This window comes from Melanaphis sacchari, unplaced genomic scaffold (assembly GCF_002803265.2).
Source record: "Melanaphis sacchari strain LSU unplaced genomic scaffold, SCAv2.0 Contig47_pilon_pilon, whole genome shotgun sequence".
NCBI lineage: Eukaryota > Metazoa > Arthropoda > Insecta > Hemiptera > Aphididae > Melanaphis > Melanaphis sacchari.
This window is the reverse complement of record NW_020271320.1, coordinates 972,152-988,083: the sequence shown is the minus strand read 5'-3', so window position 1 is coordinate 988,083 and position 15,932 is coordinate 972,152. Positions and strand designations below refer to the sequence as shown.

At 24.6% G+C, this 15,932-nt stretch overlaps 2 protein-coding genes across 2 annotated transcripts; both read left to right on the top strand.

Moving 5' to 3' along the window:
• Window positions 1-1,791: 1,791 nt before the first annotated feature.
• Window positions 1,792-5,278, top strand: LOC112598350 (schwannomin-interacting protein 1). The gene is made up of 6 exons (XM_025344774.1): window positions 1,792-2,662; window positions 3,019-3,121; window positions 3,520-3,623; window positions 3,726-3,836; window positions 4,771-4,882; window positions 4,999-5,278. The coding sequence occupies exons 1-6, from the start codon at window positions 2,270-2,272 to the stop codon at window positions 5,112-5,114; spliced, it is 939 nt and encodes a 312-aa protein (XP_025200559.1). The 5' UTR covers window positions 1,792-2,269; the 3' UTR covers window positions 5,115-5,278.
• A 6,665-nt stretch (window positions 5,279-11,943) lies between these two features.
• On the top strand, window positions 11,944-15,018 carry LOC112598351. The gene is made up of 3 exons (XM_025344775.1): window positions 11,944-11,997; window positions 12,057-12,313; window positions 14,717-15,018. The coding sequence occupies exons 1-3, from the start codon at window positions 11,948-11,950 to the stop codon at window positions 14,986-14,988; spliced, it is 579 nt and encodes a 192-aa protein (XP_025200560.1). The 5' UTR covers window positions 11,944-11,947; the 3' UTR covers window positions 14,989-15,018.
• Window positions 15,019-15,932: the final 914 nt, after the last annotated feature.

Sequence of the window (15,932 nt, the reverse complement as noted above, 5' to 3'; positions counted from 1 at the left end):
CTACATGTTACAACATTGTTTTTGCTATTAGCGATATGTGCGAATGAGCATCAGAACTTGTGTGTGGTGGCGCGGTGTCGTTAATAGTCATTTTATTACGAGTAGGTTAGTAAGTATAAAAAGTAATAAAAAATAATAATTATAGTTAATAAATAAATCCCTACATAGACTATTCGCCCATATACATATATGTCTCAATGTCTGTAATCTGTATCTGTATGTATATTTCGTTTTTGTACATCGTATAAATTGTCCGAACGAACTATGTTTATCGAAAATACGCTTGGATTACTTTATAATACTATTAAATTATCGATTATTATTATACTTAAAAACACACGAGTTATACTTATTTATGCATTATATATATATATTATTCTTATGTTATTTCATACACTATATTTTAATTCCTAAAATAGCCACTTTATCTTTTAATGTAACGGGCCACCCGCAAGATTTGTCTCGGTGTCCAGGCCAATCCCCTCCGAGTATATAAGAATAAAATATCTTACATATTTCATTGGGATAATTAACAATATTCAATGAAAAGTCGAACATTTTCAAATTTCTACAAATTTTTTGAGTTATAAGTTACAAAAAATTAACTAAAATTAATATAAATAAATAAAACTAAAAATTTTATACAATTTTATCTACTGAATAATTTGCAAATTTTAAAGAAATCTTGTAAAATATTTTCAATTCTTGGGTGTTAAAATTAAAAATTTTATAAATTTTAAATTACAAAATAGTTTACACATTTTTGTAATTTTGAAGAACCAGCTATCTAAGTAACGACTACAATATATTATTTTATACATTTATATAAGTGCATAAGTAGATCTCCATAGTCCACACACAGAGTGATTCTTTTATCAAATAGGTAAACTCATTATTTCAAAATCTAATAATGTTTTTGAAAATACTTTTTTTACACAATTTCTAGTTGAAATAAAACAACATTTTTAAAAATATATATATATTTTAATATTTGTTTCAAGTTTTTCTTTTTTGAATGACAACATTAACTTTTAATTCCATATTCTAGAACAATATTTTTCGAAGTATTTCGATACATACAAATTGAAATTCGGACGAATAGTTTATGATTTATAACTGCTATATGTATAGTTTAAGTATGCAAAGTGAGGAGGTATGGATAATGGGGATATACCGGAAAATGTTGGTCTACTACTCCGCTCACCTAAGCTTTAAATACTTAAAAAGTAATAACTCATAAATAATAAACTAGGTACTCGTCCTAATTTCGTTTTTTTTTTGTGTCGAAATACTTCAGAATATGAAATTAATATGCATGTTGTATTGTTGTCATTCAAAATATTAAAATACTTGAATAAATGAACAATAAAATTATATGATAAATAATGAAGATAAATATAATTTTGTTTTATTTCGTTATGTTTTCAATAACGTTAATAGATTTTAAAATAATGAGTGCTATTTAGTAAAAGAATATTTAATCTTTTCAAAAACACTATACATATACCCATTATATATTTAAATATTACTATTATTTATACGGAATTTAAAAATCATAATTCCTCATAAAAATTCACTAGGTATTAAAAAAATCAACAAAATATTATTTTGTAACACTAATAAGGTCACACAAACCGCCCTCGCTAGCCACGAGTGTAAACGAATACACACGTCTACCACAATTCGGCACGCAATTATTAAACACCCCAAAAATCGATATTCTCCATTGCGCCGTATACCTATACATGTATTCATCATGTATGAGTGTAAGTACGCGACTACCCCTAATACGTATTGGCGCGTGCTCGCGATTTTTGAAAGCTTTAATACCCACGCTACAGATAATTATCATAGATAACCACATTAAAATTTATGACATAATACTATATGCACACGTTACCAGATACCGTCGTAAAAAATATTAATTTTTCGTAATAAACATTATTTGAACACGGGCAATTGGTAAACAGATTGGGTTTTGTTTACCTACAAGCCGAAATTGATTTGCTGCAATCAAAAAAAAAAAAAACATTTATTATTAACTGATAAGGCGATAGGGATTATTATTGGGTAGAGTCTACGCCGTCGCCAATCTCCGTATAGCCCGTAGACCGAAGTCCGCCAAACAAAAATCATTAAGACGAACGCCGCCGTCAGCGGTACACTGTTGGTACTGGACGACGGCTTTTGAATGTGTCCCGTTCAAACGTAACGGTACGTATCCATAAGGCGCCGGACATTCGAATCGCGAATTAATCGCTACTGTACCATGTCGGATCATTCGTCACTAGTCGCAACGTTCAAAGAAAAACTGCGACCCAAATACTATGGCAAGTCCAGCGGAGCGAACAGCCGTTACATCAAAGAGAACATCTATTTCAATGGTATAGCCCTCAAGGAGTCACTGCTGTACGACAACGAGTATCAGGAAACACAGGCCCACAGACGCATGCTAATCGGCCACAACAACAAGACCGCCGCTTACCCGAACAACAACAAGTGTCTAGAGTTGGAAAAAGGTTGTTTCATATATCAGAATCCCACAAGCCATTACGACGACAACGATTTCGTACACAAGTTCACTGACATGTCTGTGGTTAATGAGCTCGAGGTTGTCAACAGCAATTACACACATTCCTTAGACACAAAAACGTATAACCCGGTAAAGCGTTTTAATTTAAATTCATTTGTAGTTTTTCATTACGAATGTGAACGATACTGCTGTTGACCATATTGTAGTGCAAAATGAGCAGCATTTTATTTATTCGAATTTTAGCACTAAAGAAATTATGACAAAAACACACTAAACATTTTATAAATTATCTGTGCAAACAATTTGGTTATTTTCATAGGTATCCTAAAACCACTGAAATAAAAATAAAATTTTTAATAACTCATTATAATAATATAACAAAAATCAAATTAAATCAATTTAAATATGAGCTTAAAATTCCCTTTGTTTTCAATTTGTTTTATTCAATTATACTAATCAATATAAAAATTGGTATTTGTTTTAGAAAAAAAAATGACCGTGAAGAAATTCGTAAACGCTTAGTAGAAGGCTATCAAAACACAAGAAAGTCGACAAAAAAATCAAGTTTAGAATCTAGATTACAAAACGGTAAGTAAAATTTTACATTTAACAATAAGGTTCTTAAATTTTTAAATGTATGTTCTTTGCTATGTATTTTATCATAATAATATTTTAAATATTTGAATAATAATATATAATTTTAAATATTTTTTTTAAATTTCTTACTGTGTACATACAAAGATAAGGCTAGGTTACTTGACCATTCATTAAAAATAATTTAAAATAACATTAAAGTTAGTATTTTTAACTATTTGGGTATTACAACAGTACCTATATGACTATATAACTTTTATATTCTGTTATTTATTTGTATACCCGTTTAGTGTCAACTCTATTATTGATATATATATATAAATCTATATCAAATTATTTCTAAATATTAAGTTATATCTATAAACATAATATTATAATATTTTATTTTATAGGGTCTAATCTACAGCTATGCTTTATGAACGAACAATCTTCAGATACTGAATTACCAATTAATAACTGTGACATCTCAGCTGAAGATGAGAAGATAAAATCTGCTGTACGTATAATAATCGATTATCAAGCATTAATCATTACATTTAAATCTTACTAGGTGCAACATTTTTTTTTAAAAATATTTGAGTAATAAAATAATTTTTAGGCTGAACTCAAACAAGGTCTGCATTTGGCAAAAAATCGAGCACGTGCACATATGATTTCAGATCAGCGCAATTGTGTAATTTCAGCTGTAATTAAAGAAAGTCTTTCAAAAGTAAGTTATTATGCATAACTTATTAATCAGAATATTAGTTATTTCTTTATGAATGTTGTATATAATTTTAAAAGTATAATTATATGTATTAAACTAAGTTTATCATAAAATATTTTAGTATAGGTTTATATATTAACCTTAATTTTTAGTCTTAAAACCCTTCATTTTATCTAATATAAGATACCAGTCGTATTGCGTTAAATTAGAAAACTCAATAAAACATACATTATTTTTAATAATTATTTTATTTTTTTTTTATTGTAATTAAATTTAATGTTCTCTTTGATTTAAGTATGAAAAATAACACCTAGTATGGTCACCCATTGAGGCATTACTTTGAAGTAAAATTCAAAGTTTTCTTTATAAAAAACAAAGGATTTTTGGTCACTGTAAAAGGTGATTGTTACTGAAGCATGTTTTTTGAGTAGCATTGGCCTGTTTTGGAAGGTATGAATGTTGATAATTTTTGGTTCCGACAGAATAGAGAAACTTGTCACAACTTTCACATAACATAAGCTATATTGCAAAAACATTTTATTTAATAACTCATCCCATTGTGCAGCAACTAAAAATGGTCTGCCAGATTTTAGAACCTGAAGTTTTCTGAAACCAAAAATGAATGTAAACAAATTTTGAAGAACTCTTGAATTAAAAAGAGAGATTTAAATGATTAAATTGCTTATGATATGTCAGATGTTATTTTTACACTTAAATTATAAATGTTTGTATGTTACTAAATATAATTACAGCAAAAAAAATGTATGTGTTTTATTGTATTGTTAAACTGTCACTATGTACTGGAAACTATATATTGAAAAACTTGATTATGTTTGAATTATTTTTTTTTATTTTCCTAATAGTATTAAAAAATTATAAAGTTACTTTTAATATTAATTATTATATTTCAATATATTATCAAAAATATTTTTTTTAGGTTGGAGTGAAGTTAGATAATGATAGAAGACGTGTTAGTAGACATTTCTTAATGCGTTTGAACTTGGCACAACTACAAGTTATTGTTAATGATCTGCATTCTTACATCGAATGTGAGTAAATGCATACTGTAGTATGTCACTTCATATATGTATAGTACAAGTCAACTAATTATTTATCTAAGAAAATATAAAAGTATAATTATTTTATTTATTTATTTTTTGTTTAGACTTAAACGAAAGCCTCGTGAATTTGTTACTAGAAAGAGATGAATTACATATGGCGAAGGATTCAATGTTGGTTGACATCGAAGATTTAAAACACGTTACTCGCATGTCATATTAGTGCAAAAAATTACTTCCACATATTTTTTGAAATAATTTGTATTTTAAAAGTGTGTGTAACTCTAAAACATTAGAACTGTAGTGTCGGATATTCATAAATATCATTAATGATATTTTCATTCCTTCAAGTATTATATAGTGATAATTTATAAACAAGGTTGTACTTAAAATACAAATTTGGTAGGTGTTTTTGTAAATAGGCAGTAATGTTTTAATATATTATGATAGTCCTTACTATAAAAAACAAATAATTCTTCAAATTTCATAAGAGGGGTGAACTACAAGTACAGCTTTGTTTATAGATATTTAGATAAATAAAACTTATGGTTAGTGCCTAGAATATATTTATTGGTATTTAAATTGTTTTTAAAATATTTTATTTCTTTATGTTTTATTATATTACATCATATACTATAATGTGATATCATTTTATAGTTAATTTAATGTTTTAAATATATTTAAACAAATAATAATAATATTTAAATCTTTCTCATTGTATTGATCTTATAGTTCTTTTAAGTTTTAATTTTACGTATATATTAGTACTGTTAATTATTATTTACTATCAGCTATGAATATATTCTTGTTGTCTTAAAATTAAGTATTAATTCTTTAAAATTGAACAAATTTTTCATTTAAGAAATAAACACTTCATTTCAAAAACTTATTACTAATTATAATAAATATAATATAAATAATAATTTTAAATAAAAACATCTTTAATGAAATAAACCACCTTATGCTTATAACACTTACCGACACTACAGAATATACTTTATGTTTTGCTTACGCACAAACTTAAATATTTATTTAGGTACCCAATTAACCAAAACTGTTGTTATGTTATTATGTTAAACTATTTTTATGCTAGAATATTTAGATATTGTTAGTGTATTGGCTTGTATTTTTAAATCAATACACAATATTATGGAATAAAAATATAAATGTTTTCTTTATTTAATAAATTAGCATAATAGGTTTTGTATAATAATAATATAAAATCAATAATTAATAGTAATGTAAAAAATATTTCTTTTTTCACGGATGCAGATTTTGATCGTTTTTCAAGGATTAAACAACTTGATAGAAAAATCTTGTAGTAATATTTAATTATAGTCAAGTCATATCATGCAATTTGAAATAAATTCAATGAACACTTTATTCATGTACCATAGTCCAAAGAACAGTACAAATATTATGGTATCTACATTTGATTCATTAAGAAAAATTTAAAAATATGTCGTGAATACAAAAATGTTAATATACATATATATGTTCACATAATACCACAATACTTAGTTAATTATTAGTTAAAGATCATAATAACTGTTAGGATAATCTTATAATTAATTGAGACAAACTGAAATTACATTTAATTTCTATAATTTATCAAATCGATTGATACAGCAAAATTATTACTTACAAATTATTATAATATCTAAATAGGTATTTATGTAACTATAAAGGCTCTAATTAGTATACATGTAACTATATATGTACTTATTCTAATAATATAGAATTATTAATAAGACTCAGAACTTCTAGGTTTGGCATTTTGGGTTTATAATCATAGGTATATACTAAATTAACTACCATCGTCTAGTATATTTTAATACAGCATAAATTATTTAAAACGGTTTTGTTATTCATTTTATACACTTTAAAAAATAAGCAAAATTGCTATCAAATACTGTCAAAAAATCAAAATAAAAAATAAATAAATATATATTATTTAATAAATGTATTACTTGCTTAACTATTCTATTCTTTAATTTAATTTAATACTAGACAGCTCTAAAAATAAAATTCATGAAAATTGTCCAAAAGATTTGCATCATTTGTTATTTATATTTTAATAAATCTTGTCATAGCTCACAATCTAAATCAGCAATTCCTAATCAGAAAGATGTGTTTAATGTCTAAAAGACATGCCAAATATTAATCAATAACACTGTTTTTTAATACAATATATAAAAATATATATATTATTATACATTTTTTTTTCATTTATACATTTTAATGGTGTTATATTATTACTATTTTTTAAATTAATTGAATACTAAATTGACATTAATTATAATTAGGGCTTCAATCACTAGAAAAACTCTTAAAAGAAATATATAATGTACTATAATACAACCAAATAAATCTGGAAATAATGAAATATGCCCAATAATATAAATTAAAAATAAAGAAAAAAGTTTTTTTTTAATTATTACCTATTTATTATTTACTAAATAAGTGATCTATTAAATTTTAGATTTAAATTGTTACAAAAATAAATAATTGAATGTTCTTAAATAGAACTAAATTAAAGTTATTTAGAAAACAATTTCTAACAAATGTCTTATTTATTTTTTTTTATTGTAACTTCCCTCAAAAACAAAATAAGTCTCAATCAATTAGCAAATATTTCTTAGAAACTGGTAAATGGCCCTAAAATCTAAAATATACAACACAACATTTTATATTTAAATAAATATATAGCTTACTTTGCTACTTTGTTCTGTTTAAATAATAATTGGATAGAAAAAGTTGTACAGTTCGAGCCCTGATTATGGCTAACATCTACGATGAACTTATGAATTCTGATATTAATATTAACCATTATACTTCTGATGTTATTAGGTTTTTCTATTAAATACCAACAATATGATAACATTTAAAAAAGGATACGTATCATACACCTTTCCCATCTTTCTACTAAATATAATTCGGAAACCAGTAAGTAACGCATATACCAATAGGATATGAAGTCGAATATCTTCAACATTTTGGGTGAAACACAGGAATTTTCAGTAAAAAATCTGAAAAGACAAATCATGTTTTTAAAAAAAAAAAAAAAAAATCACTGATATATTATTATTGCTTGATTGAATACCTAAGAAAAACTGTAATATATTCTAATACATACTATAAAAATACAATAATGACTGTTTATGTCCTCGTGCCGTTGTCAAACAAGATACAGGATGGATAAAATAATTATAATTCGTTGTTATTCATATATGCACTCGTCGGTCGTGTTGTAATACAATGCTAAGTTATTATAATTTTATTTGCCAGCAGAAACTACAAACACATTGTTGGATTACAGTAGCGTCTTCGGTTCTAAAATGTGTAGTGTACGTTGTGTATTAGCATAACGTCGTCGACAAGTATAAATATATTATTAAAATGAACATAATATATTACACCACTACGTTTGACTATTGAATAATAATAACTATCACTAAATCTAGGTACCTACCAATTATGTGTAATGAAGCATTGTGAACAGAACTGAACAGTACGATGACTACGATGTATAAATAATTCCACAAAATGATTGTCAGCGTAGATAAAATATTAATATCGTATAATTCACAATAATTTATTACTTATTATGCTATATATTTATATATAGGTATCCTAAATCATTGTCATTTTGTCGGTAGTCAGTACCGTACGGATCATAGGGCATGGAGTGAAACAGATAATACGACGATGATAGACAACTGTAGATTCCCAGAATTAATAACAATAATACCAAATAACTGATAATAAAAAAAATAAATAAATATTTGTTATATATTTTATTATATTGTTATTATGATTGATATATTTTATATTATCTCATGTACGTTATGTTGTCTAACTTGAGGGACAAACTCGAACCAAGCATGATTAGAGTAAATAACTGTAGAAGGGATTTTACTTGGACATTTAAAACTTGAGAGTTGAGGATAAGTACCATATAGCATACTCGCATATCACAAACGCGTTTCTACAGACTACGACACATTCACACATTTATAGATTTACACAATACTTACGTGACATTGACACACCACAACACCCAAAAATGGACAGATGACGGGGACCAAAATTGTGTGTAATGCTCAGTGAGTACCTAATACACTAATGTGAAATTAAAAAGTGTGAAACGATTAACGGTCTAAAAGTTTTTAAAGTTTTTCTTCGGTTCGTTTTTGATCGATTAGTTCATTTAAATGAATACCTACGTTTTTATGGTATTTTATAAGAATATCAAAAAAATATGTTTTATACATATTACATTATCTGCTGAATTTTATAGATGATAAATTAATAGCACACAATATTATTCGTAATTTGTAAATTAAAACTTAATAGCATAATATTAGTATTGTCCTATTTATTGCAATGTTGTATTTAAATAATAACAGAGAAAAATAGAAACGGACTAATTATTGTTTATGAATATGGTTTTAATGTATCTTGGAGGGGTGTAGAGGTTTTGCCTCTCGCAGTAATGCAAAGTTTAATATGAAGTGTGTATACTTCAGTCTTTACGGTAGCCGGCAGAAGTTTAGAATTTAAAAATTAATTATAAACAGTAGAATACATCAGAGCTTAAAAATTTTATTTTTAATATTATAACAAAGACTCGGATTTTAAAGTTAATAAATAAAAAAAAAAACCACAAAATTGTTTTAAATAAGAAGCATATTTATTTTTTAAAAAGCGACAAAAAAAAAGTATGAAAAAAAAATTAAAACAAACTATAGTTATAAAACTGAAAATAAAAAAAAAAAATGAAAAATTAATTTAAATTTAAAAAAATAATTAACTACCATATATTTTGCTAGATTTGTAGTAGTGTGGCACTAACTAAATTAACTGAATTGTCCGACAAAACGTTTTCATACGTAGAAAATAAATGCTCTACATCTACTGAAATGATCGGTACATATAGGTAGTAGATACTTCATACAAGAGGTTTCGTTTAAATCAAACCCATGATAATTAATTTCGTTTAATGAAACAAGTAACAAAACACAATATATTATTAATGTCTAGTAATGGTTTCATAAAATTTTGAAATGGTCGATGTCAATGTTATTATAGTCTTACTGACCGTAGGTATCACAGCCTACAGGCTATATGTAGGTCGATAAGCTATCGACCTGTAGGCCGTCTGTAGGTCGATTCTTAAGCTATCAACCTGTAAGCTGTCAGTAGGTCGATAATTTATACGTTTAATACATTTAATAATCAAACCGATAACAAAAACAATAATTCAATACAACCATTTAGTCCGTTTTCCGGATTTTTATATTTCTTAATAATTTAATTTAATTTTTTTTTAATACTATGGCATAATAAACATAAAAAAAAAAAAAGTAAAAAAGCAAAAATAAATTAGTTTATTCGGAATCAGGATGACGTAAAACAAATTTATTGTATAAAAATTAGATTTCTATCGCATGTATAAAAAAAAGAAACGTATGCTTTAAAATCTGAGCTCTATAGTTTTAACAAAAAACATGGGGAAATAATTAATCAAAATTAATAGATGAGATATACAAGATATACTTTATTGGCTAGTATATAAAACACATTGCCTTAATTTACGTATAGGTGCGTATTTGACTGAATAATCAGGATTGAACTGACCATTACTTTAAAATGGCAAAAGCCAGTGAGACCCTACGTTGATGTCTGTATGTCTATATGAGGCCCTATATTTTAAATGAAAAAATCATAGTTATAAAAGGTATAGGCAATAGTGTTTACCTCTCTGATATACTTTAGATGTCGAGTGGGTCATTGCATATTATTTTATAGTATATTAAATTTGAATTCAATGGTATATTGTTGTATGCAAAAAACGATTTTGAGCGGAAACAGTCAATCAGCCAGCTATATCACCCCAAGTTTATTTGATGATATATTTTTTTGATATGTATAGCATCAAAGATTATTAACTAGGTACTTATTAAAGTAATTTAATTTGCTTTTAGTATTACGGTTGGATCGGTAGGTTGATATAATTGTTTCCGAAAATATTATATTAATGTATTACATTATCATAATAATACATTATATTTAGATACGTTATAAATATCTACTTATGTAACTTAAAATTTAATAAAAACATAACACCTATGTTGTAAATTATTGTTTTTGTACCTAAATAATGTAAAACAGTAAAAATAGATTCATAGCATAAATAGATAATATAAATTAAAATAAAATAGTTAAAATATATCAAAAATGTCATTGTGTTTAGTAAAATTCATGTATGTAAACATTTTAAGTTCCCTCGTGTAATTTTTTTTTTAATTATAACAAAATAAAATAAAGTTGTTATTAATTGTTTAAAATTTAAATAAGTGATTTTTTTTAAACTTGAACATAAAATATTTATAAAAATTAATTACTTTTACATAATTTTTAGATTTTATAGTTAAATGTATAAATTATACTTATGAACTACTTATGGGAAATTTTGTATTACTTTCAAGAATTTTAATTTAGTAAATATTTTTTATTTTTAAACAACCATAGAAAAAAAAATAGATATTATTTTAAGAATTTTCATTTATATGTTTCTACAACATTTTATAACATTAAACTTAAACGTATTTATGTAAATATGTACCTATATAATGTATGTAACTATAACTATATGTAGGTATATTGAAATTATTTCTAAAAATAAAATTTAATTTAAAAAAGAATTGAGAACAGTAGATTTATTATATACGGAAAAAATAAAATAATTAAGTTTTAAATTAAATTAAAATATATTTACAATTATAAATTATATGTTAATGTTTTAATTTTAATTTTTTATTCTATAATTACAATAAAAAATAAGGAAATAAATATTTACTTACTGGCTAAATATATTGGTAAATCAATAAATATTTAGAAAACAGTAACAACAGTAGATAACATAAACTAATAATTTTATAACATTTTAACAAGTAATATATTAAACCTTTTTTTTTTTTAAATTCAAGTTAAGTATTTGAACATTTCTTTTTAATTTTAAATTTAAAGAGAAAATAATTAACAAACTTTAAAATGGCTAAACAACAAGGAGAAGACAAAAAAGTTACAGAAATGGGATTTACGTAAATATATACTTAAATTTTTATTCGTATGTCATTTTAATATGATTATCATGCTTTAGACCAACTCCACGGCCTGGTGGTTTTTTGAAGATTAAATTAGATGTAAAAGAAAAAAAGAATAAAGTACTCCAATTTGATCAATACCAAAATATCATAAGTAGAGTAGAGGATATGGAAAAGAATAAATTTAGAACTGAAAAGACGGTTGTTAAAAACCCAATACCACCGACGATAACACCAATAAGAAATTTAAATTTGCCGAAAATTTCCCAGGAATCGCTATTTGACAAATGTCTAGTTGAAAATGAAGATAATGGTATATAAACACATAATATTTTAAATTATAATAATAGAACTGATGCATAGTGTATTTTACTTGTCTTACCAACAACTAAGTTAAGCGTAGTAATTAAATAACTTTAGCTACAGTATAAAAAAAGATTAAGAAAAAATTGTGTAACTCAAAGTTTTGTAGATCATATTCTTTATATGACTAGTGTGAAGTTCAAATTAATGGCTCAGGACTGTGATTTTTCTTGAATGTTATTCTTTAAATTTTGTGTATTTGAGTGAAGAAAGCGCATTTTTTACTCTAAAGAAGCAAACACATACCTACTATTATAGATAAATATAATTGGTTTTAATTTTATAACTTTTCAGCAAGTATATATTAGTACATATACTGTAAACATTTTATAATGACGTTTTTACTTAGATTTTTTGATACATAGTGTAACCCTCTAAATAAAAATCTTAGTAATTTTTTGAAAAAATTCGTAGGTAGAAATTTCATTAAAAAAAAAATAATTTTTTTTTCATTTAAAAGCTAGTTTTTATTATACGAAATGTGTACAAATAGTAATATATAATATGTATGTATGATATCACTAAATTTATTAAAATAAAAAAATACATTTAATTTACATTAAGTATGTAAATAAAAATTTACTTTTACTTTTTCTGTTTAAGAACTTTCTAATAATCTGTTGAACGACTTTTGTACTATTCTAACTATAAGAATGATCAATGATCATACTTATTTAAATAAACTTGTTTGATGAGAGTGTACTTCATTTAAATGTAACAATACAATAGTTTTTTTAATATTTTGTAGGAAAATAACACAAAATGAAACAGTTAAATAGAAAATGTTGAAGTTTTTTCATTAAATAGAGACGTTTTTGAATGAAAATGTTATAATTCCATAAAATATTTCGCTATGGAAATTTTTATTTAATATAAATGTGTTAAATAAAGGTTCTCCTGTACAGGTAAAATTAAAATGTTATAAAATACAAAAATACAATTTAAATAAAATATTTTTATACAAGATAATAAATTATTTAAACTGCCATAATTATTTTAAATTCTGAGCAAACAATAAATGTATTGATTTTACAATAATAAGTATTTTTATCCTTTGTTTTCTTTGTCATAATTTTTTAAATATTTAAAATACTTTAATTTTTAACTTTGAGTGTTGTTTCTAGCAGAAAATTAAATCTGGTTTGTACTTTTGAAAGGTTAAAAATAAGTACTTTTCTAAATAACCGAGAAAAGCAAAAATAAATTTAAGAAAAATAGAAATTTTTAGACAAATTTCGTTTCTGACAAAATCGATTTTGTTTTTTAATGTACCTAATTCGAAATGAATAACTGTAGGTCTATAGACATTTAATTATTTCAGTAAATGTTTAATATTATAATTTTTTATTCACATGGTCTACATCATTAAATATTTTGATTCTTTTTGAGCTATTTATAGGTAATTGATACTTTCATTTTATTTTGTTTCTATAAATGTCACCAATGTCGGTAGATAATATATATATTAATACAGGATCAACTTAAAGAGCAGATGACATAAGTACAAACCTAAAGCGATATTTTTTGAAGGGAGGCATTTAAAATTTTAATATTATTAATGTTTACAAAGATTACACTCTCAACAGATATGTGTTTAATTTAATTTATTACCAATTGAATTTATTTTTTAAATACCTATATTGTACCTATGTTAATTGTTTTTCTCTTTATTCATACTATTATTATGATAACACAAGAACTATTGTTTATTATCCACAATAAAAATGTTAAATTTTAGTTTAGTACATAGTGAATTCGATTTGATAATTTGGTGAACTGACGCTATTTGTTTTTACTAACACACAAACGTAACTAACTTAAACTGATAGAGGTTTACTAGTCTATAATTGTATTAATTAGTTAATTGTTATACGAAAACAACTAATTTTTATATTTCAATAAATATAATATGCCTAAACAGAAGTATGTTGATTTTAGTTTAGTTGGTATAAACATATTATATTTAATGAAATAAATATTATTTATAGGTAGGTGTATAAATATTGTGAGAGGTGACAAAACACAGGTTTACCTTGGTGTATTTGAACGGACCTGCATTAATGCAAGGTTCCTCATAAATTATTTTTAATATGCCTAACTGAAAATTCTAAAGAATAAATTAACACAATTGTAATACCTATTATAAGTTTAATATTAAACATAATATATTATAAATATATAGGTAGAAAATGTTTTATACACAGACATTAACATAGTGTAGAGATATACATGTGTAGATTCATTTACATATACTGTATTTCTGAGCAGTTAGGAACATACTTTATTCTATTACCTACTTTTTTTAAACTATTTATTCAACAATTTTTAAATTTATTATATAATTTTTATGTAGGTGAAACGCAAAACGAATATGAAAAGTGGTTAGATGAAACTGCTCCAGCTAATGACACCAATCTCATGGATAATCTTGAAGAAGCGATAAATTTTATAGTACTATTAGCATCTAAGCCAGAAGCAGACTCAAGCGATTTTGATGAAATGCAAGCTATTTCAGTTGTACAATTTTTACGTACTATTAAAACACCTAATGGTGTATATGAGCCTAACAATATCCGATTGATGGAGTACATTGACAAAAAAGGCGAAGAATTTCACAAACAATAACCTATTTATAAATATACGACAAAAATTAACACACTCTAATAAAAAAACTAGTATGTAAACATACAAATTTTGTTTTTTATTTAAATCAATTTTAACATTTAACATTCTTTAAGAAATTATTTGCCTGAGTAAGTAGGTAGATACTTCAGTGTTTTATTTAATATGTGGAACATAGAACTACAAAAATGAACAAAATCTTAAACTACGACCCAAAGTTACCTGATTTAAAAATGACATTGGCTATGCAATTTAAAAATGTACTTATTAATACTTGTTTATGCTTTAAAAATGCCAAGTGTATAATTCAAAATCTAGAATATGATTGTGAGAGCTCAATGAATCGTAATACTGATATAATAAATAAGTATGGTGTTATTAGTTCATTACCTAGAGCCATATGCGCGTTCAGACCTTTTTTACAGGTCTAGTACAATCTTAATACATATAAGAGTGTTAAACTAGATGAAAGTAAGGAATTTAAACGTCAAATTATGAAATAGAAAATTATTTTTGTATTATTGTGATTACGGGAAAAATAAATAAAAAATTATAATCATCATTAGTATAAAAAAGGAATTGCATTATTGATGAAATATACACATATTTCATCAAGTTTCATAAGTCATGCATATGCATGATCGAAAATGCCCATAAACAAGCCTATACCTCTGGCAATGGCATACCTAAGGGGAAGGGAGCTTTGGAACTAACACTACTTCTCAACATAAATTTTAAGTGACACACCTGATTATAATAATATTATAATCACGGTTTTGTAATTATAAATTACTTTATTAAATTGCATAATTTAAAAACTAGATTCACATTATTCATTTTTTTTTTTTTTAATTTATAAATAATTTAGCTTTTGAATTAAAAGTACTTATTTGCACTTATTTTTCATAAAAACGCCTTTGTTAGCATACCAAAACTTAAACAAAAGC